Source organism: Balaenoptera ricei, chromosome 5 (genome assembly GCF_028023285.1).
Source record: "Balaenoptera ricei isolate mBalRic1 chromosome 5, mBalRic1.hap2, whole genome shotgun sequence".
NCBI classification, from domain to species: Eukaryota; Metazoa; Chordata; class Mammalia; order Artiodactyla; family Balaenopteridae; genus Balaenoptera; species Balaenoptera ricei.
In genome coordinates, this window is record NC_082643.1 from 53661216 (window position 1) to 53683148 (window position 21933).

Genomic DNA, 21933 nt, shown 5'->3' on the forward strand with positions numbered 1-21933 from the left:
AGGTTAAGTCACACTTATTTCGAAGAGCGGATTTTTTTTTTTTTTTTTTTAATTATTTATTTATTTATTTATTTTTGGCTGTGTTGGGTCCTCGGTTCGTGCGAGGGCTTTCTCTAGTTACGGCAAGTGGGGGCCACTCCTCATCGCGGTGCGGGGACCGCTCTTCATCGCGGTGCGCGGGCCTCTCACTATCGCGGCCCCTCCCGTTGCGGGGCACAGGCTCCAGACGCGCAGGCTCAGTAGTTGTGGCTCACGGGCCCAGCCGCCCCGTGGCATGTGGGATCTTCCCAGACCAGGGCTCGAACCCGTGTCCCCTGCATTAGCAGGCAGATTCTCAACCACTGCGCCACCAGGGAAGCCCCGCAGCTGGCTTTTTAGCAAAGATCACAGTTTTATAAATATCCCCTATAAATTGATGTCAAAGGGATTGTGTGAAGATTTAATTAAAATATAATAAAATATGTTTAATATAATGTGCTTAATGCTGTACTAAACAGAGTAAATATTTTAAAAATTAATCTGCTTTAAATTTTGGAAAATAGTTTGAGAAATACCATAAATATTTCCTGTATTGTTACATGATATCACAGAATGGTAAATGTGGAGGACTTTGTGTCATAAAGGGAAATTTATGAAATATTGTCTTGGTACCATACATCAATTAAATACCATTAGAGATAGATAAGAAATGACTGCATCTGTTTAAACAGAATCCTTTATGACCATATATAATCTCGTGTGTGACATTTCTAAATATTTCTGTTATAAGTTAAAAGTTGTAAATTTCTGGCAGCATTGTAAATAATACCAATGCTTAGAATGTCATAGTCTGAGACTTTTTTATTGTACACATACTGGGTTTTATTCTTTTAAGTCACTCCATTGTATCTTGTGATATAAAATTGTGAGGACCTGAGAGCAGGAGTGTGAGTTATTTAATATTAAGGTATGACAATGCATGGTCTTTGAGCTTCCAAAAATGTTTGTTGAATGCATGACTACCTAAATGAATATCTTAGTGGATAAAAGAGCCTTTACTACTTAACTATTAGTATTGATGATTTTTTGCATGGGTCAAGTCAGTCTTGTCTGAAAGCACAAGTACCTTTTTTTTTCCTTTAATTGAAGCATAGCTGATTTACAATATTGTGTTAGTCTCAGGTGTACAGCAAAGTGATTCTGTTATATATTTATTTTTAAATTATATTTCAGAATAGGTTATTACAAGATATTGAATATAATTCCCTGTGCTATGCAGTAAATCCTTGTTGCTTATCTATTTTCATATAGTAGTTTGTTTCTGTTTGTATCCATACTCCTAATTTGCCCCTCATTTCCTCCTTCTCCCCTTTGGTAACCATAAGTCTATTTTCTATGTCTATGAGTTTTGTATATAGATTCATTTGTCTTATTTTTTATATTCCACATATAAGTGATATCATACAGCATTTGTCTTTCCCTGTCTGACTTATTTCACTAAGCGTAGTATTCTCTAGGTCCATCCACATTGCTGCAAATGCCAGTGTTTCATTCCTTTTTGTGACTGAGTAATATTCCATCATACACACACACACACACACACACACACACATATACATACCTACACAGCCCATCCTTTTAAGCCAGTCATCTGTTGATGGGCATTTAGGTTGTAAAATAAACACGAGAGTACTTTTTAAATAGTCACTCCATTTTTGGTAGCTACAGAGGGAGAAAAATCAATATGGTGGGGTGGGAAGAGCAGTGGAAGAATCTACCTATAATGTCTCTGAAGAGTCTAGGATCTGAAATATATTGATGTGTGGCTTTATCACCTGCTCTTTCCATAATTCACTGTAATATCTCTTCAGCCCCCACTGTACTCTAATTAGACACTTTTGTTTGTCTAGTTTTCTTCTCACAGTCTTCATTCTTTGTGTCATCTTCACTGTAGTTACTTTTACTTTGATGAAACTCTCTCCTATTTTGATGCCTATAACACTCTACTCTGTTTTCCTCCCATATGTCTTGCCATTCTTTTTCAGTTTCCTTCTAAGATGTTTTATTTCAACTTGGCCATTTCTTACATTAATTTCCTCTCCCACCCTCCCTCAAATATTAGGCACCTGCTTTGAGCCAGGCACTGTTCTGGGCCCTGGGATACAGTAGTGAATTTGATAAAGTCTGTGCTTGATAAAGTTTATGTTCCGAAAGGGTGACAGACAATCATGTAGGTAATGCCTTGAAAAAAAAAAGTCTAGGATAGAGAGGGGAGGGGAAGCTAATTTATGTAGGTGGGGATAGTGCCGGTGAGGCTGAGGACCATGTGGCTAGAGCAGAAACAGCCAGGTGTAAAGCTTTAGGAGAAGCCAGAAAAATAAGCAGTGTCAGGCCTTGTAGGGCCTGGTAGGCCATGGTTCCGAGTTCAGATCTTAGGAGTTTCCTATACAGTAATATTCTAAGGTTCTGTGAGCATTTCCCAAGATTTGCTATTGGCCCTCCCTCAAATCTCTTTATGAACTTTTCTTATTCATTTTTTTCCCCCAACAGTTTAGCTATTGCCTCTGAGAATATGCATCCCGTCTCCAATATATTTGTGGCTATGGCAGTTTTTCTGAATAACAATTCTGCGTCTCTCCATTACATGCTGGGCATTTTCACCCCTACCCCAAGTGAACATGCTTAATAAGCTGATCTTCTTCCTGCCTTTCCAATTAGCTTTCCCTTGTAGCTTTCTGTTTCTGTGAACAAAAGCCTTAATTTCCTAGTCACTCAACTTCAAAATCTAGGAGTCATCTTGGATTGCATCTTCTTCTCTTCCTTTTCTTCTCATTTTGTCATTCCACAAATATTTATTGAGCATCTAGTTTGTGCCAGGCACTGTTCTAGGCACTTGGGATGCAGAGTGAACAGAACAGACTGAAAATAATTCCTGACCAGCAGGATAGTGGTGGGAGATTGAGAATGAACAATGAACATGATAAATGATTAGGTTATTTAGTATGTTAGAAGCAGTGAGTGTAATGGAACAGATGAGCAGGGTAAGAGGGCTTGGGGTGCTGGGTGGGGGAAGCAGGTGGGTGATCAGGGTGTGCTTCACTTAGTCAAGGACTAAAGGAGGTGAAAGAGTTAGGCATGTGGAATTCTGGGGGAAGGAGATTCCAGGAAAGGAAAGTGCAAGTGGAAAGTGCCTTTCCAGTGCAAAGGTCTTAATGAGGGCACGTGCCTGGGGTGTCAGGGATCACCAAGGAGCCCACTGTGGCTAAAGTGGAACCAGCAAGGGCAAGAGTAAAGAGATGAGGCCCAGGAGGTGGTGGTGTTGAGAGTGGCCATCCTAAGAACTTTGATTATTAATCTGTGTGGAAGGGGTGCCCTTGGAAGGTTTTGTGCAGAGGAGCTTACATTTTAACAGGCGACCAAGTATTTATTTTTTCCTGTTCTCACTCTTGAATTCATTCCTTTTTCCTTCCTCTTTCCCCTTTTCTGTTGACATTGCCACTTCTGCCACCTGAACTTTGATTTTAGCCCCATGCTTGCTTGTTTCCTAGTTCTTTCTTCCATCTGGAACTTAATTGTCAGATAAATCTTTAAACACCACTTCATTTTAGTCCATCTGATCAACCTTAGTTGTTGTTCTCCATTCTACAAATTAAAATTCAGACACGAGGTGACACAAGGCCTCCATAACCTTGTTTCCCAGAACTGCCCTGCACAGACTGTGCTCTGAATGAACGGGTTACCCACTGCCCTCAAGCATGTCTTGGGCTTTCGCACTTCACAACCTTTGCTCAAGCCTGAGCTGTCTCACTTCTAATGCCTCCTCTCACATCGCCAGTATGGCAATCCTTCCACCTTTTGAAGACCACCATAAGTTTCTAAAAATTCTTCATCCCCTCCCTTTTACCATTCATTTATGTCATTTTTCATCAAAAAATGTATTGAAGACATATTTTGTGCAGCCATTGTGCTGGTGCTGAAGGAGACAAAGGTGAATTAAGAGTTACAAGTCTGCCCCAGGAGCTGACACTGCCACAGGGGAGACAGAGGATCATAAAGTTAACATTTAGGTAAAACAACCTGGCATTTGTGTTAAGGGCCGTGAGAGAAAACACATTGCTCTGAGTCAGAATGAATGGCTAAGATGGATCCTAATTTAGACAGGGGTACTTAATCTACATGGGGGTGAGGAAGTCAGAAAATCATTTCTAAGGAAGCAACATTTAAGCTGAGACCTGGTGAATAAAAAATAGCCAGCTAAGGGAAGTGTGGAATGGTAGGAGAGGAGCCTTCTACGTAGAACCAACAGCATTTCAAAAGCCTGAGGCTATAAAGAGCTTGGGAATATCAAAAGAAAAACAACACTGAACAAAGGCCCCAAAGGCTGGGGCAGAGTCAGTATGGGAGAGTGGCAGTGCTTGGGGTTCCTAGGCAGGGCTGGATGATGCAGGCCTTGAAAGCCATGGTGGGGAGTATGGTTTTAGGTGCAATGAGAAACAACTGAAGTGTTTCCAGCAAAGGAGTGACATGATCTTATTTGAGGTTGAGACTGCCAATCTACTCATCAAAAAACGTTTGTCTTTTCTCCCTGGGCACACAGCCAGATTCCATTTCCTGACACCCTTTGCAGCTGGCTGTGAGCCAGCCATGGGACTGTATACTACCCGTGGAAGTAAGTGGTAGTGGTGAGTACCAGGGCCAGCTCATAAAAATCTCCCATGGGTGCTTCCTCCTGCTGTTTCCCTTTCTGACTGGGCAGCTTGTATCGAAATGGTTGAGCCACCATCTGCCTCGACCCCTGCAAGGCTGTGTGGAGCAGAGCCCCCTCCCGGCTGACCTAGAACTGTTCTGAGCTTTTATGTGAGCAAGAAAGGAGCACCTGGGCTTCCCTGGTGGCGCAGTGGTTGAGAATCTGCCTGCTAATGCAGGGGACACGGGTTCGAGCCCTGGTCTGGGAAGATCCCACATGCCGCGGAGCGGCTGGGCCCGTGAGCCACAACTGCTGAGCCTGCGCGTCTGGAGCCTGTGCCCCGCAACGGGAGGGGCCGCGATAGTGAAAGGCCCGCGCACCGCGATGAGGAGCGGTCCCCGCACCGCGATGAAGAGTGGCCCCCACTTGCCGTAACTAGAGAAAGCCCTCGCACGAACCGAAGACCCAACACAGCGAAGAATAAATAAATAAATAAATAAAGTAGCTATAAAACTGTATTAAAAATAAAAAAAAAAAAAAAAAAAGAAAGGAGCACCTGATGTTTTGAGCCATTACATAGTCAGTCCATTTGTCACCACATTCTAGTTTGCCTAAAATAATAGGATAATTTGAAAAAGCAATTTTGGCTGCTATGCTATGTGAAAATGTGAGACAGTGTGAACAACAGCAGTGGCCAAAGTGAAATTCCCATGGGCACTAGGGAGATTTCAGTTGAAATAGATTTTAGATAATTTCAGATGGAGAATCAACAGCTCCTATTGACAGTTTGCTTGTGCAGCAGGCCTTTGGGAAAAGAATCTCACTTGATTTGACTTTCAACTGCCATCTCACTTACTTTCTAGACTTTTCATAACATACCTCACTGAATACCTTTAGGCATATATTTTATTTATTTGACTAGATTGCCCTCAACTGGAGGGTAAATGAACCATGTCTTTGAGAATTTTTAATTTTACTATGGTATCTAGTACAGTGCTTTAGATAAGGTATTTTTTTTTCATTAAACTTTGCTTAAATTGATGAATAAAAGGGTAGGCTCTCAGATTTCCTGTCCATGGAATTATTGGTGGTCATGTGACCCAGCTTTTGCCTTTCCATTGATATTGCCCCCACCTGGTTTAGACTTTCAATTGCCTTCTAAGGGGGAGGGTTAGCTGTGTTAAATTTTACCTGTGATCTAGTGGAGAAGTAACATCATGGGGCCTGAGATTTGAGTGTCTGCAATGGAAGGTATGTAGAAATGTTTTTTAATGGTATGTGGGTTAATCCTTACTGCTTTTCCCCATGACTTTCAAGTGTCCCCAGTAACCATTGCCCATTGTTCAGAGGTTGCTGGCTGCTTCAGTGACCCTGTTTCCACCCAGGGTTAGGCACTCATCTGGGAGAATCATTATGATCTATGGAAAGTCTCACAGTAGGAGGCAATTTCTGTAATCCAAATAAGCAATGATGAGGTCTGTAACTAAGGATGTGGCAGTGGAAATAGAAAGATGGGAAAAGAATGTAAGAGACTTTACAGAACACTGTGACTGAATGGATCTGGGGCAAAGAAAAGACTGCAATGAAGATGAATACTGATAAACTTCAATCTGTAAACTTAGGTATACATCAACAGACCTGTGTCTCCATGACAAAGCCAGTTAACACTGCCTCCCACCAACAGATGGCGTTAGTAATGAGGCTGGACATTTCAGCCTTAGGTGTGGTACAGTTAACTTGTTATATGTTTACTGTGTTTGTGCTTAGCTTGAATCTGTTTTATGAACATTATTAACCCATCCATGCCTGAGCAAGGCAAAAAAGTGATGTTGAAATTACTGGTAAAACGAGATTTAAGAATATGACACTAATGCTAAAGAGATTTAAATGACAATTGAAAAGCATGAGAAAGATGTTGGAAGTTGTATTGTAGAGGAGATGAATCCATTGACAGGAGGAACAACTCTGAAGGGTAAAGATCTAATCAGGCCACTTGTGAAAACACTGCATTGTGCAGTACAAGAGTAGGGGAAAAGTAATTGATCAGATGAGAAAATAACTCCAAATGTTGGAGTTGTGTCTGGAAGATCAGCATTACTACTGAATGCCCACTAGCTCAATGTTCTTTGTAATGAAGGCTAGAAGTTTGTTCAAGAGGGTAAAAACTAAACCCTGTGAAAGAGCTGTAGTGATCTTTCCTTGTAAGACAAGGTGTAAATACAAAGGCTGTTTGTATGAGCACAACATCTAGGTGGACGTAGAAATGGCATATGGAGACACCATAGCTTCTAAGAATTCTCTATGAGGCTTACACAGGCAAAGGAGGGGATAGAGCATATCTAGTGGGAGAAAACAGAATTGGAAAGGGGTGACAGATTTGACTACAACAGAAAAGCCATGGTCATAGGCATATTTGCTGAAAACGAATGCTATTTGACAAGGTTTTACCTACCTTTCATGTCTGTGCTACTTGACATGGAGGGGTGGAGCCATTAGACCAACGGGTAGAAGGGATGGGAACCATTCCCCCCAGCCTTGCCTATAATCCATAAGAGCCAGTGACCTCATACTTGAAAATATAGAATAAGGGCCTCAGAAGAAAAATACGACTTAGATCTGATAAATATTTTCAAAATAATTACAATTCCACACTACCACATTATTTCTTCAACTTTGTTTTCAAATAAATGTACTGCTGTTCAAATTAATACTCCATATTAGTGTATGACCTTTACAATAGGAATAGGAACTATAACTATTTGACTGTCATGTGGACTCGATACTTAAGGAAGAATAAATTTCAGACAAAACCATCATTTCTCTTCAGCTATAGTATTGAATAGTATAGTCCTGATGTTTTTTAAATAAACCAAAGATGAAACCGTGTCAGAAAGAAACACTAGAGAGGTGGAAGGAAGTGATTGAATGTAAGATAACCTTTTCATGCAAAAGGATGAAACTTGAGAAGGAAAAAATTATGTAAAATCATGAAATTAGATTAACATGGGACAAATATGAGCTAGTTCTTCAAATTAATAAATATTAGATATGTGGGGTTTCCAATGAAACTTAGGCTAACTAAGGACAGAAATAACTTGATGTAGTGAGTGCCCCATGGAACTCATTCCTCTCATACCATAGTGATATGGCAGGAAGATGTAAATGAGTTACAGAAGATGTAGATACTTGACATGCATGGACAGAAGCTGCACAATGGGTTATTATGGGAAATCAGAGATGTTTCTTGAATTTATGTGCCCATAAGATTTTTTTAGAGATAAGATACTGAGTAGAATATATAAATGTACTTCTTTTAGTCTGATAAAATATATAGATGGTATGATTTCCTTATTCTTACCCTATATAAAGCTCTTATTCTACCTTGTATGAATTTTTTATTCCTACCATAGATGAATTTCTGTCTTATATGAATAACTGATATTTATCATAGCTTAACCATTTTACATTTATAACCAAAAGTGGAAAGAAAACCCATTAGTTTTCAAAAGTTGTATTCTTGCCATTTAAAAACCTACTTGTGAGCTAAAGATGATGGATATTCCTTTTAACATTAACATGTGTTATGTTTTCTCTAGGCTGGAATGATAAAAGGTGATAATGATGAGTATTTCATTGAACCCTTGGAAAGAGGTAAGCAGATGGAGGAAGAAAAGGGAAGGATTCATGTTGTCTACAAGAGATCAGCAGTAGAACGGGCTCCCATAGATATGTCCCAAGATTTCCACTACAGAGGTAGGCATCTTTGATAATAATTAACTGTGATCCTAAGATATATTGAAATCAACTCTCCCATCAATTAAGAGAATGTGACTGTCATGTGCTCTTATATAAAATGTGGAGGTAGCAAAATAAGTTTATGTTTATAAATCATGAAATATGGCTTGCCTGTTTTTAAATGCATAAGAGGAATATATGTTACAGGTATTATTTTTTTTCAGGGCATTATTGTATCCCCCAATTTGTTATTTATGACTTCTTTTAAATTTTCACATTAAAATGATCTTTTCTCTAGCTTGTGTTAAAATTTGAAAATATTTGTGTCTTCCAGAAGTATCTAAATTATGCATTATTAATATTACTTTAAAACTTTTAAAATGAGATATATTGACATGGCAAAGAATTATATTTTGTTTTAAGTCCAGCTGATAGATACATTTGAACATAAGAATGCTATCTGACTTTGTCTATTTTGCAAAACTTTTTACAATATGGAAGAGACAATGAGTTGAATGATTCTGTTGAATTTTATTTTAAGGTAGGCTGAACCACTAAAGTCAAGTGAATTATGGCACATGAAGGTTTTCTATTTTGGTTTTAATGAGATCTGAAAGTAACTTTGTATTAAAGAGATGTTTTTATAAGTTGGGTATAGAAGTTCCCTTTATGGAGAAGAAAGGAACTATGGGAATCCATGTTTTTTTAACCAGATCTCAAAAAGTCTGTACAGTTGACCCTTGAACAACGTTGGGGTTGGGGTGTCAATCCTCCTTGCCCTGGAAAATCCGTGTATTATTTATAGTCTGCCCGCCGTATATGCGTGTCCTCAGCATCAGAGTTTCCACCTCCGCAGAGTCAACCAATGCTGGATTCAGCTAACCGAGAATCAGCGGATCATGTAGTACTGTAGTATTTACTTTAGAAAAAATCCACATATAAGTGGACCAAGGCAGTTCAGACCCCTGTGGTTCAAGGGTCAACTGTATTTTCTTTTGCCAGGCCAACTTTCTGAATTGAAGGCAATGGAAATTTCCCCTAGGGAAATGTCAGGGATACAGATAATCTTCTTAATTTAGCAGCCATCTGTCTTCTAGATTAATGATGTCTTTTGAGAGTTGTTACCTAGTTATTAGTCTGATTTAAGGGAAGCCACCGGCTTCCCTTAATATGTTATATTAATTGGAATAGTACAATCTAAAGTACATTTAAAATTAACATGGTCTGACAGTGTTTTGAGAAATTTCTGGTTTGAAACAACAGGTCTGTATTAATAGATGCAGTACTATGAAATGTGTGCCTATCCCAGAGGGTCACTGTGGTGTAATAGAAAGAGGATACACTTTGCAGTTAGATAGACATGTGTGAGCAATAGCTCTACAATATCAAGTTGTTAGATTAGTAGTTAACATTTTTAAACCTCAGTTTCTTTATCTGTGAATAGAAAACAAAAATATATCATGCAAAAAAATAAATTAAAAAAAAATATAGCGCAATTGTAATAAGTATTAGAACTAATATATGCAGATTGCTGAATGTAGCCCTCAGCAATAATAGTTGCCTAATCAATGTTAGCTGTTGTTATTAATTATTGATATTAATTACCTTCTGCAAAAGATTTACATGTTGAGTTTTGTTAAAGTTGAATAGTTAGACATTGCTTTCCCTCGTGTTGTGAATACATTACCATTAATTCTCATTTATAAGTATTTTCATGTTTTAAAAATGTTATTCTAAATCAGAATACTGGGTATGTCAAAGGATAGATAGTAGGATACAGTACTTTTTCTGTAGTCTTGGTTGTTATATATTAACAATATCTAATATCTCTTGAGGCAACGGTCAAACATATTTTAGAAAACCATAGCCCACATGTATGGAATAGTCTTGGAGGACTGGAAACCAGATTAGTGTCTATGACTCTTATCCTGTTTGCTCCATCTGTCACACTACAGTTTCACCAAACTGTACCCTATTGCTCCATTTCAGTCCCTGAAGATATCTGTATCTATAAATATCAGCCCATGGTACTTTCCAATAGTCTGATATTTATAGAGGAGGAGAGATTATTTTTTTTCTTGAAATCAGAAAACTGCAAGAAATATTATGTTTAATACCTATTGCATTTTTAGATGCTAGATTAGGAGAAATAAGTTAGGAGTCAAGGTATATAAGTTTAAAAGAATTGGATGTAATTAAGATATTTTGGGACATTATTTTAGGAAATTATTAAAAATATAAATTCCAGTAGCATCAGTATCAATATACTCAGATTATATGAGGAAATTTTAAGAATGCAGACTCTGAAGACTGTTTGAGTTTTTCAGTTGCAAATAGAAGATTACTTTATGGTAGAAGTAGGTCACAACCTAGAGTAATATATATTGGAAAGGTTTTCAACAGTCACGGGTCAAAGCAAAAGGGGTTCCTTTGTTAACTCTCAGTTATCTTAAAACTGGAACCAAAATGGAACCATTCAGTTCTCTTAGAATATTCTGTGATAAACCTTAGTATGAGCTTAACAATTTTAATTTTCTTATTTATATAGTTCTGATTGAACTGAGTTGCTGGTGATATCAATTTACCTCCTTTTGAGAGTCTTAAAATGTAACTATATATTTTAAAAGTGTAAATATCCTCCTACCTTAAATAGAGATTCAAATTTAGAACTCGAAGTACCATACTATAAAGTTTAAATTCTTCTTTTAACTTCGTGGTTATAGGACTGAGAGCCAAGCTTTTTCATGGCCTAAATAGTTTCCAAGTGAAAATTAAGAATTTATTTTTATAATTTTTTCCATCATTCTAAAATGTAAAATTAAACAGATTCCAGGATTAGAAAGGTATATTGATTTATAAATGAAAACTGTAGTACCATATAAAATAGTGCTTTTCTGGATCAGTATAGGATGTTATTTTAGGAGACATGAGGTCTCTCTTGAATGAGTTATAAGAAGAGGAATAAAATACATAAGACTTTGTTAGAAAGAGATGTATTTGAGGGCCATGGGCTTCATAAATTTCTCTAACAGAAAGTCAGGAGGAGTTTTAATCATAAGCAAGGCACTTCTATCAGTAGGGTCCCTGTAAGTAAATACTCTGCTGTTATAATATCTTACAGAAAAACCCAAATGAACTTTTTGGCCAACCCAATGTTTTGCTAGTTGTCACACTGATTGCCTGGCCACATTTCTTGTTTTGTCATTTTATCAACTCAGAACTGCCATTCATTTGAGGTCTGTAATTTGTTGCAAGTGTTCTAAATTAAAACAAATTATTACCTGAACTAGGTGAGTAGTAGTGAGAAGGAGAGAAGGAGCCAAATTGGGCTGAGACTGAAGTAAAACTGATGGGGTTATTCGATAGAGTAGATGGGGGGGAGAGAGAGAGAGAGATCAAGGATGACTCAGAATCCTAATCTGGAAGACTAGAGAATTCTCTTTCCAGAATTCAGGTATTTCAAATGAGAAGTAGAAATAGGCTTGATGAAGGATGACAAGTGGCTATACTTTTGGATATATTACGTTCAAGGATCCATTGGGATAGTAAGTGAACTAAAAAAACTCATAGTGTATTTTCATAATCATGTCCCAGAGTCATTGCATGAGTGTCTTTATATACCTGTTGTAGTAGGGATGGGTAGAGGTTATCTTGGGAGTCAGGTGGCAGATATTGGCTCATGGATGCTTAGAATGTCTCTGCTTGCCTTCAACTCTCTCATTCCAAAATCTATATCAGTGAGAATCAGAAAATGAACACTGCACAGGTTTGGGAGCCCATGAAAGATGTTTGCTACCTATCACTATAGGAGAGAAGACATTATGTCCTTAAAAAAACAACAAAGTAAAAATAAGACAAAAATTATGCTTCTACCATACTCAAGAGCCCTAAGTTATTCCACTTGACTAAATGCAAACCTGTATTTTGATTCCTTATCTTTAAGAATATTTATCTAGTTTTCCAATAAAAGTCACAGCTTTGAACCTGTTGAGACAATACATTATATGGTACAATTCAACAACAACAACAGCAAAAACCCTCAACCATTCCCAAATATGGCACAGATTTTCTTTCCTTGACCCTTAAGGAATTTATATTGTTTTTGAAATGAGGAAAAATATGAATACTGTTTAAAAATATATTGAACTTGTAAAATCATAAATAGAGCACTCTGCTCTAGAATTACTCTTTTAAGAATAACACGTAAAGCAGTTTTACATTTGGCAATATAAATAATCTCTTCCAGTGCAGAACTGGCAGGTATTCACAACACATAGCGCAGCCAGGTTCTGGCAAAGAATACCATCCTTTTCATTAACAACAAATATAAACCTGGCATGCTTATGATAAAGAAATTTGTCTACTTCATCTTAGGGGAGAGTTGAATTTACTTCTTTTTCTGATTTCTGCTTTGGGAGTATGGAGATCACATTCATTTTTGGCATCTTCAGTTTGTACAAAATTATTTTATATTTTACTGATTTGAAATTTTATTTGGTAACGACATGGCTAATAAACTATCAAAGGGTCATAAAGTTCACCTCCACTGTTTAAAGCAGTCATCGGTCTAAACTCAGATAAAAAACAAAATGTACTTCTGATCATCTCTTAAGAATGTCTCCATTGTCATCAATAAGAAGTTTGCTTTAGGCAGTCTATTTTCTGGGGGGGGAGGGGGACGGTACTTGTATGACATCATTCAGCTTTTCATATTTTTTTCTTAATCCCTGGGCCCTTAGGCTTCTCCCCGCAAATTACAAACTATTCATTCACCAGAAGCTTTGTGTTAAAGTAATTTTTGTAATTACTTCCTACCAGTGGGAAACAAGGAATAGTAAGCCTTTATCTCCTGGCTTCCTTTCAGGATTTTCATTTTCCTGCATGAACCCAAGTGCTTGTGTTGCTGGTGTGGTTGTCATGGCGCTGTGAAGGAGTGTCTTTGTCCCAGGTGGGAAACATGTACAAGTCAGAAATGATTTGAGAGTTGCTCCTGGTTGCCAGGGAATGAAACTATGAAACAAGAACTAGAATAATGGGAAGACTATTCCTTATTTTAGTGACACTAGGAACTTCCTAGGCACAGAGCCCTTCCTTGATCTGTAGGCACATGAGTAGGTGCTATAGTCCTTTGTATTTGGAAGTTCTCATGACTTATACCCTAATCAAAGAGAAACATTGGTGGACATTGTAACCCACCAAAAGAAAAAAAAAAAATCAAACGCGAAAAATTAATTTTAGCAGATGTTTTCTTATTAAATGAAGCAAGACACATAATATTACTAAATCATTAAGGTCTGTCAATAGCAAACATTCTTTTAGGTAGATGTTAAATGATAAATTTTTCACAGAAGCACAGATTAGTTTATAATATAATCTAAAGTTCAGCTATTTGTCAAGGCTACTCCCATTGGATTCACGCGGAAATACTAATCGTATTTACGGAATTCCTTTTCAGGTTGGTTTTGTATGTTTTATCATCTAGGTATTTATAATAATTATTGACAAAAGAAGGCAGTTGAAGATTGAATTATTATATTAAGTAATCAGGAAGCAGAGTGAAGATTAAAGGAGCTTTCAGATGTGAAACATGAAAGATAATATTCCCCTTATTAACATGTCTTCCTGGGCCTATTCTATTTCTTCATGAATAGGTACAATGAAAGGAGCGTTTATACAGACCAGGATTAAAGTGTTACAAAATGTAACTCCGTATTTTTTCTAATAAGGTATTGAATATGGAAATACACAAATAGTATTGAGAATTCAGAGTTGCTGGATTACTATTTAGTTATTGATGTGGCATTAATGGAGAAAGAGAATTGTAAGGTTTCAGATATAGTGTCTGTGTGATTGGAGTGAAATTGAAAGCAGTTAATTTATCTTAGGGTATGAAGCTAATTCAGGTAACATAGGCCAAATATTGATTTTTAAATTAAATGATTGCCTCTCAGAAGTAACTATATCAATTATTGACTTATGAAAGAGCAGTTCATACCAAGAAAAATCTGTTAGTATTTAAAATGTATTTGCTCTTTCTGAATATAAAATATATCCTATTATCAAAATATGCTTTTTTTTTTTGGCTGCGTTGGGTTGTTGCGCACGGGCTTTCTCTAGTTGCGGTGAGCGGGGGCGACTCTTCCTTGTGGTGCACGGGTTTCTCATTGCGGTGGCTTCTCTTGTTGTGGAGCACGGGCTCTAGAGCGCAGGCTAGGTAGTTGTGGTGCACGGGCTTAGTTGCTCCGCGGCCATGTGGGATCTTCCCGGACCAGGGCTCGAACCCACATTCCCTGAACTGGCAGGTGGATTCTTTACCACTGAGCCACCAGGGAAGCCCTCAAAATATACTTTTAATGTTTGGTTTTATTCATTTCAACTGCATTTGCTTATGAGGGATAGACTCTATTTTTAGTAAAATATTAAGTATGTTTTGACTCTGCACATGCCAGGTATTCCTGTTTAGACCCATTTTAAAGCCTGTACTTATTTTCTTTACATGTACAATTTATAAACTTTCACATCAGTAAATGGGTAGGAAGCATTTGTGTAAGGATTATTTGTGTAAGAATATTTCTGGAGGTGAAGTAATCTTTTGCTTCATCATTTCTGTTTCTGACTAATATGAGTGATATTTTCAAAGATAATATTCTATAAAGTAGATTTTATTTATATTTGTCATTGTTTTCTTTTTCCTGCTAAATCATGAGTCATTAACTTCAAATATAAAATTTATTTATGAGGATCAATGCTATTTGCTTCTGATCATCTTCATTTGGTATTCTGCAAACAGTTTTTGTTTATGTGTGCAGGGACCCCTTGCATCCCTGCAGAGGATTCAGGTGTGTTATTCTCAATCCTCTCTTTCTTTATAGGATCTTTTTCTCCCTGTCTCGATGTGGGGAATCTTTCCGGTAGATGACATAGAGAAATGGGACAATGGGAAGAAATAAGTGTAGCACAGAAATAATATTTTTATTTGAAAATTGCTTGAGATTAGATTATGGGGACTATGAATTAAAATGTGAGGGCTACACTCAGACCAAAATAAATGCTCCTTTAATGCATGATTCTGCCAGGGGAGCTGAATACTTGGTTTTGTTCTTTCTAGACACCAGAAATTTTATTCCAGTTTTCAGCTGTGATTCATCTGGTTTAAATATGTAAATTTAAAAATCATTAATGGAAGTTCTTGAACTTGGGACTTTGTATATGATGGAAAGATTTATTTTAGGAATGATTGGAGCCATTTCCCTAAGTTTAATATATAATATATATACTATAAGGTTTACTGCCGATATGTAGTTATATACAGCATATTCTTAGATCACTTTACAGTACCTTACTAAATATCTGGAAAAAAATCTTTGACAAGAGGCATTGATTCAAATTGTTTTTCCATTTTTTTGTTTTCTGCTCATCGTTCACAACTATTTTAACCACTTATATGCCGTTCCACATTAACTGGTTCTTTGATTCTGTGCTGAGATCTTTGTTCATTATTTCAGAGCTCTGGTTAGTAATACCAAGCATCCTAAGATTTTGTGTATATTCTTGTCCAAAGGACAGTTTTTAAGTATTTTTTAGGCAATACCTGAGTATAAGCCAATGCTCAAGGCTTATTTCTCTTCAGTGTGCTTTATAGATTTCTGTGTGCTCTTTAAATGTTAAGAATAAAGTCTGCGTGGTACTAAAATGTTTTGCATTCTAAATTCAGTCCTCTGTTTCAGCACATTGGCAGGTTTTGTTTTCACATTTTCCATTTTATCAGGACTTACCCCACGTACTAAGGGGATAAGAGCAATGTCTAAGCCCCTTTTGGTGAGACAAATGAGTGATAAAAGCAGATTCTTTTTATGTCCTGTGCTCCGTACTAATAAAATGTCACTGAACAGCCTTTTAGTAACAAGAAATTAAAATATTAGAACAGCTTTTAAGTTTCTACATTCCCAGTTTCGGATGACATTTGTAGATAAAGTCAATATAGCAATTTGATGCAAATAAACGTTGTCCTTCCTCCTTCTGTGATGCTGGGCTTGACTTTCAAGTCTAGTGGGAAGTCCTAAGGAAATCACTGCTAGGTGTAGTAGAAGCACCTCCCTATTTATGTTTAAAAGAGATACAATTAATTTAATCAGGTTAGATATGTTGTTTTTTTCTCTTCAACATCCTTCTGTCATCTGTGATGACCCAACATTTGAAAAGTCAGTGGAAGCATTTGTTGTTATAGGGTTGTTATAGTGTTGCTATCATCTGAGTTCCACTGGGCATCTTAAAGACACTATCACTCACTAGTTCTCTTCCTCTTAAATTTATGGAAGACGTATTCTAACATCCTGTTACCTCAGGCTTCTACAAATTATTAATGAACATTTATGGTATACATTGGGATTATTTTTATAGAGTTGAGATCTATAAGCTTTGATGTTGGACAAAATCACTATTACATTAATCACCCAGATTTTTATCCTTAAGTAAAATCCCAACCTTTTTGGACTTTTCATCTTTCTTAGTTATATGGCCCCGGTTATAATGAGACTCAGACTTCAACTCACAGTATCCACAAGCATGTCACTCGTCTCCGTTTCTTCCTTTTGTGACCTTATGACAACTTTGATAAAGCAACTCAAATAATCTGAGTTATTCAAGTTTTGCATCCTGAATACAAATTAAGGAAATGGGAAGCCAAGAATTTACTTTCAGTAGTAGGAATTATGAAACTGGACCTTCCTTTTATTAATAGAAATGGTGACTTTGTAGCACATGTTAATTCTTTACAAATATTCACAGAAAAAAAAAAAAAAACAGAAGAAAAAAAAAGCCCAGATATCCTAAATGTGAAACGCATCACATTTTATTTTGTACAGAGGTTTTGTATGTTAGCCGGTATGTGGGCTTCTTTGGCTGGCTGAGTGGGCCTCACTGGGCTGGTAGTCCTTGTTGGCCTGGCTGCTAGCTCCACTGGCATCCCTGCTGGGCCTTCTCAGCTTGACTCCAGTCTGCTCTCATGGTGCAGCAGCCCACCCTGAGTTCTGGCTAGGGCTCCTATTTCCCCAGCCCACGTGATCTGCCTGCAGCTTCTGTTGTGGGACATCATTGATGCTGGTTCAGCAACCCTCTTAGACAGGTTCCCCAGGAAGCTCAGATACTGCTGTTCTTACAGCACCGGAACCAAGGGGACTCATGGCTTCCTTGGCTGCAACTGGATCGATGGGCTAGCAAATGCAGTGTTCTCCTTCCAGAGTCCCCAGAATAGAGCAGGAAAACAGGCTTTGGCCCTTGGAGGTCCTCAGAGATCTGTATGTTTTAGCACCTTGTCCCTTCTCTTGAGACTCTGCCTCGAAGGGGAACTGGGAAGAAATCCGAAATCACTGTCTCCTCATCCCAAAAGCAGTCCAAGATCAAAAGGGCCAAGCCTGCCTTTTTCTTCCTCTAATTAAATGATTTTTCCTCACTCCTCCAGCCTCATGATTAAGACTGACAATGGGGCTTCCCTGGTGGCGCAGTGGTTGAGAGTCTGCCGGCCAATGCGGGGGTCACGGGTTCGGGCCCTGGTCTGGGAGGATCCCACGTGCCGCGGAGCAACTGGGCCCGTGAGCCACAATTACTGAGCCTGCGCGTCTGGAGCCTGTGCTCCGCAGCAGGAGAGGCCACGATAGTGAGAGGCCCGCGTGCCGCGATGAAGAGTGGCCCCCGCTTGCCGCAACTAGGGAAAGCCCTCACACAGAAACGAGGACCCAACACAGACAAAAATAAATAAATAAATAAAAAAAAAAAAAAAAAAAAAAAGACTGACAATGGTCAGGACTTTTTCTCATAGGAGGAAAACACAAATAAAGAACAAATAAAAAACCTCTGTATTCTGGTCTCCAGGCCTAGCGTTGATATGTTATGTGAGAGCTATGAGGATCTAGAAAATCCTTTCTCTTTTAGCCTACAGATCTCTGTTATTTTGAAAAATCTTATTTGAACTCCAGAAGTTGAACATTGAGTTTCTTTATATTCTTGATGCAACAATCCTAGTGTCCAACAGCCTCTTTCCTTTCCCTTCCCAACCTCCCAGCTAGAGTTTGGGGATAGTTAGCAAGTCATTTATGCACAAAGGCCGAGAAGATAATTATATTTTCGAAATATCATCCCCATTTCACAAATCAACCTATTTCTGGGATTCACACTGTTGTAGTTCCATATTGTTGTAGTTGCAGAAACCATATATATCAAGGGGTTGTTGAAAGGGCTCTTGTTAGAATTGTATCCCCTCTTATTGTATACATGTAATTTGGGGTGAAGAATGATAAGGTGTCAAGTGCAAAATAGCAAAAAAACAGGGTTAAAATGGAATTAATGTCAGAAAAAATAAATTTTATCTTTATAACTTAAGTATACCTTACCTCATGATTTGTTATCTAAAACAAATCACAGATATGGTTTTGACATCCTGAGTCTCTAGAAGAACCTGGGAATTTTCAGTTTTCCAATGTCTATTATATCTAAATTTGGAGTCTTAATCCTACTTGACTGTTGTTTTCTTTTTCCAATTAATATCTGCAAATATGGAATTTTATCCCAAATTTTACAGTATTTTACTTGTGATTAAAAGAAGAAATCAAATTTATTCTCTTTGCGAATATAGAATCTTGATATTTTATTTATGATATGGTTAAAACAATAAATGATTTTTATGCAAATCAGAGAATAGTAGTATTAATATAGTCCTCAGGAGCCCATTTACTTACTTTTGCAGATTTTTCTAACTTTTGGTCCAGAGATAGAATAATGGTATTGAAAGTGAAAGAGGTACCATGTCCAATCCTCCTTCGGTACAAATAGGGAGGTCATCTGTTTTAGTCTTCTTCAATTCTTGGCAATAACAAAGGAAAAATTAATAAGACCAGTCATGAAGGCAGTCCCTTACCTTAGGTCCCCCGTTCCAGTAACTAAAGCTTAAAAAGAACAACTTAAATGCGATAGACATTAGAAAAACTAATGGGAATGGGAAACTAGGTGCTCAGTGTTTAATCTATTGAGAATACCCCTTATATTTCTAGGTATGGAGAGAAAATATAAGTGATTATTTCAGAAAACATATATTGATTGATATAAGAACATATTGCATTAAGATAGGATCACACACATTCTCTGTTCCACCCCCTTTGCATACATACTCTAACCCCACCTTAATGGCCATTCCTGTGAAAGGTATTTCAAAGCCAAAGGGATACAGTCCAACTGTGTTAAATTTCTTAGAGTAAAGTTAGCCAAGGATATCCTGTAAAAACAGGCTCAAGCATTTGAATATGATCTCTTGAGCCAGTTTTAAAATTAGATCTTCAAACTGGGTCTTTAGAACACTAAAGAAATCCAAAAATCTAAGCAGTGACTTTTTGTGTTGTTGTTACAAGACTAACATGTATCTTTTAAACAATCTTTACTATTTCCTATCTCACAGAGAAGGAAAAAAGCTCACATTTTTCAGCTAGTTCATAAGAAAACTAAAACATTTATCAGAGATGGAATGTGTCTACAGCTTATGCCTTCACAAAGTATGAAGACATAATGTGTAATTATTAATGATGAGTTTTAGGCAAAAATCTAGTGTATTATTGATATAAATATATTATTTTTATTTGTTTATTGGGTACTTAACATATGCTCTCCCATAGAGTATAGTGTACTTCCATAAAGATTGATAAAGAAACATAACAACTAAACTAAACCGTTACACAATTAGTCTTATAATGACTGATCTAGAAAGCATGTTATGTGACTTTAGAAATATCAGTGAAGGCTGGAGTGTTTGAGGGACTTCAGGTAGATAGTGAAGGATGACTGGATGCAATGACTGGGAAGAAAGGAAGACATTCCTAAGGAAGCAAGACAAAAATTCAGGTAGAGACATAGTGGTGATACTATGATGATGATATTATTATTAATAACTATTAATAACTAAAAGTAGAAAAGGCACAAATATAAATCATGTTACCTCAAGGGATTTTTGTTTGTTTGTTTTTTACATAATGACTAATTTAAGCTGATTGAGTCAATGTCCTAGCTGCTATTGATGTGGTAAATTTTTTTTTCTTTTTTCTTTTTGAAGTTTATTTATTTATTTTATACAGCAGGTTCTTATTAGTTATCTATTTTATACATATTAGTGTATACATGTCAATCCCAATCTCCCAGTTCATCCCACCCGCCCCCCTCCACCCCACTTTCCCCCCTTGGTAAATTTCTTTTTTTTCTTTAGTATAGTTTTAGCCCAGAGGCTTACCATTGAGTACCTTTGTGACCTATATCAAGTTACTTAACCTATCAGAGACTCCGTTTCCTCATCCATCAACAAGGCAGAGAAAATAATAGTACTTACTTCAAAGGGTTGTCTTTGGATTTATCTGTAAAGCACTTGATTTTAGTTCCTGGCATGTACTAAACACTCAATGAAAGTTACCTCTTACTACTCTTTTATCATAACTACACTTTCCCTTTGTGGTACTTTTATAATCTTATAAGAACCACCAGCTGTCTTTCTTTGAACATGTGGTTTGTTATATGCTTTCATCACAGCATCACTTTTGTTTTTCTCCCTTTGGTGTCATGCAAATTCTCACTCTTGTGTTCTACTTTCAGCTTCTAGGAAATTGCTCTCCTATAGAGTTTTCTGGATGATGGAAATGTTCTACCGCAGTGCTATCCAATACGGTAACCACTAGGCATATGTAGCAATTGAGATGTGACTAGTGCGACTAAAGAACTGAATTTTTTGTTTTACTTAATTTTAAATTAATTTAAATGTAAAGAGCCAAGCCAAGGATTTGCACCATGGTATATATCTTCTTGATAGTTTTCAAAATTCTTTCATGTGCCTTATTTCATTTGATTCTCCCAAGAATTATGTGACATAGAATAGGTGGGATTACCCCAATTTTTCTTGTTTGCTCAACATTGCTTATTCAAGGTCTAGCACAAGGACCAGCACAGAGCAGATCTTCAATAAATATTGATTGAATGAATAAGTGATTGATTCTGATACTCAGAAATGTTAAGTACCTTGCCCAAGGAAAATTATTAAAAATGTTTTTCCACACTCTTAATTTGATGAAAAAGTGCAGGTTTTGCAGGTACTTTTTAAACTGAACAAAACGAGCTTTCAACTGACATTTGTCAGGAAGGTCAAAAATGAAATTCTCTATAAGACCCGCAGTGTCAAAATTTCTCTGGAATTCACAGGAGAAAATTCCAAGGAAGATAATCCAGAAAGAGCACTTATCACCTCAGATGTCTGTTTATCAAACCCAGACTGTGTGATGCAGTCCCCTGTTGATGGTCTGAGGGGACTTCCTTACATAGTCTGAGTGTCTGAGGGTGGTTGTTGAATGGGAATCAGGAAGGAGACGCACAGCGCAGAAGAGATTGTGGGGTGCTCCAGATTTATGATGTAGAGCTTGCTTACTAAGTCACCATGGCAACTGCCACACATTTCATTTCTCATTCTAAAGGCATTTTTCTTCTTTATGAATTTCCATAAAGATGCTTAT

General features: G+C 37.3%; 1 protein-coding gene across 1 annotated transcript in view; it reads left to right on the forward strand.

The window, feature by feature from the left end:
* ADAMTS3 (ADAM metallopeptidase with thrombospondin type 1 motif 3) overlaps positions 1–21933 on the forward strand; it is a 282138-nt gene that overhangs the window by 123803 nt on the left and 136402 nt on the right. Inside the window, exon 4 of the mRNA XM_059924055.1 lies at positions 8263–8419. Within this exon, the coding sequence (XP_059780038.1) occupies positions 8263–8419 (157 nt within the window). The remainder of the gene's footprint in view (positions 1–8262; positions 8420–21933) is intronic.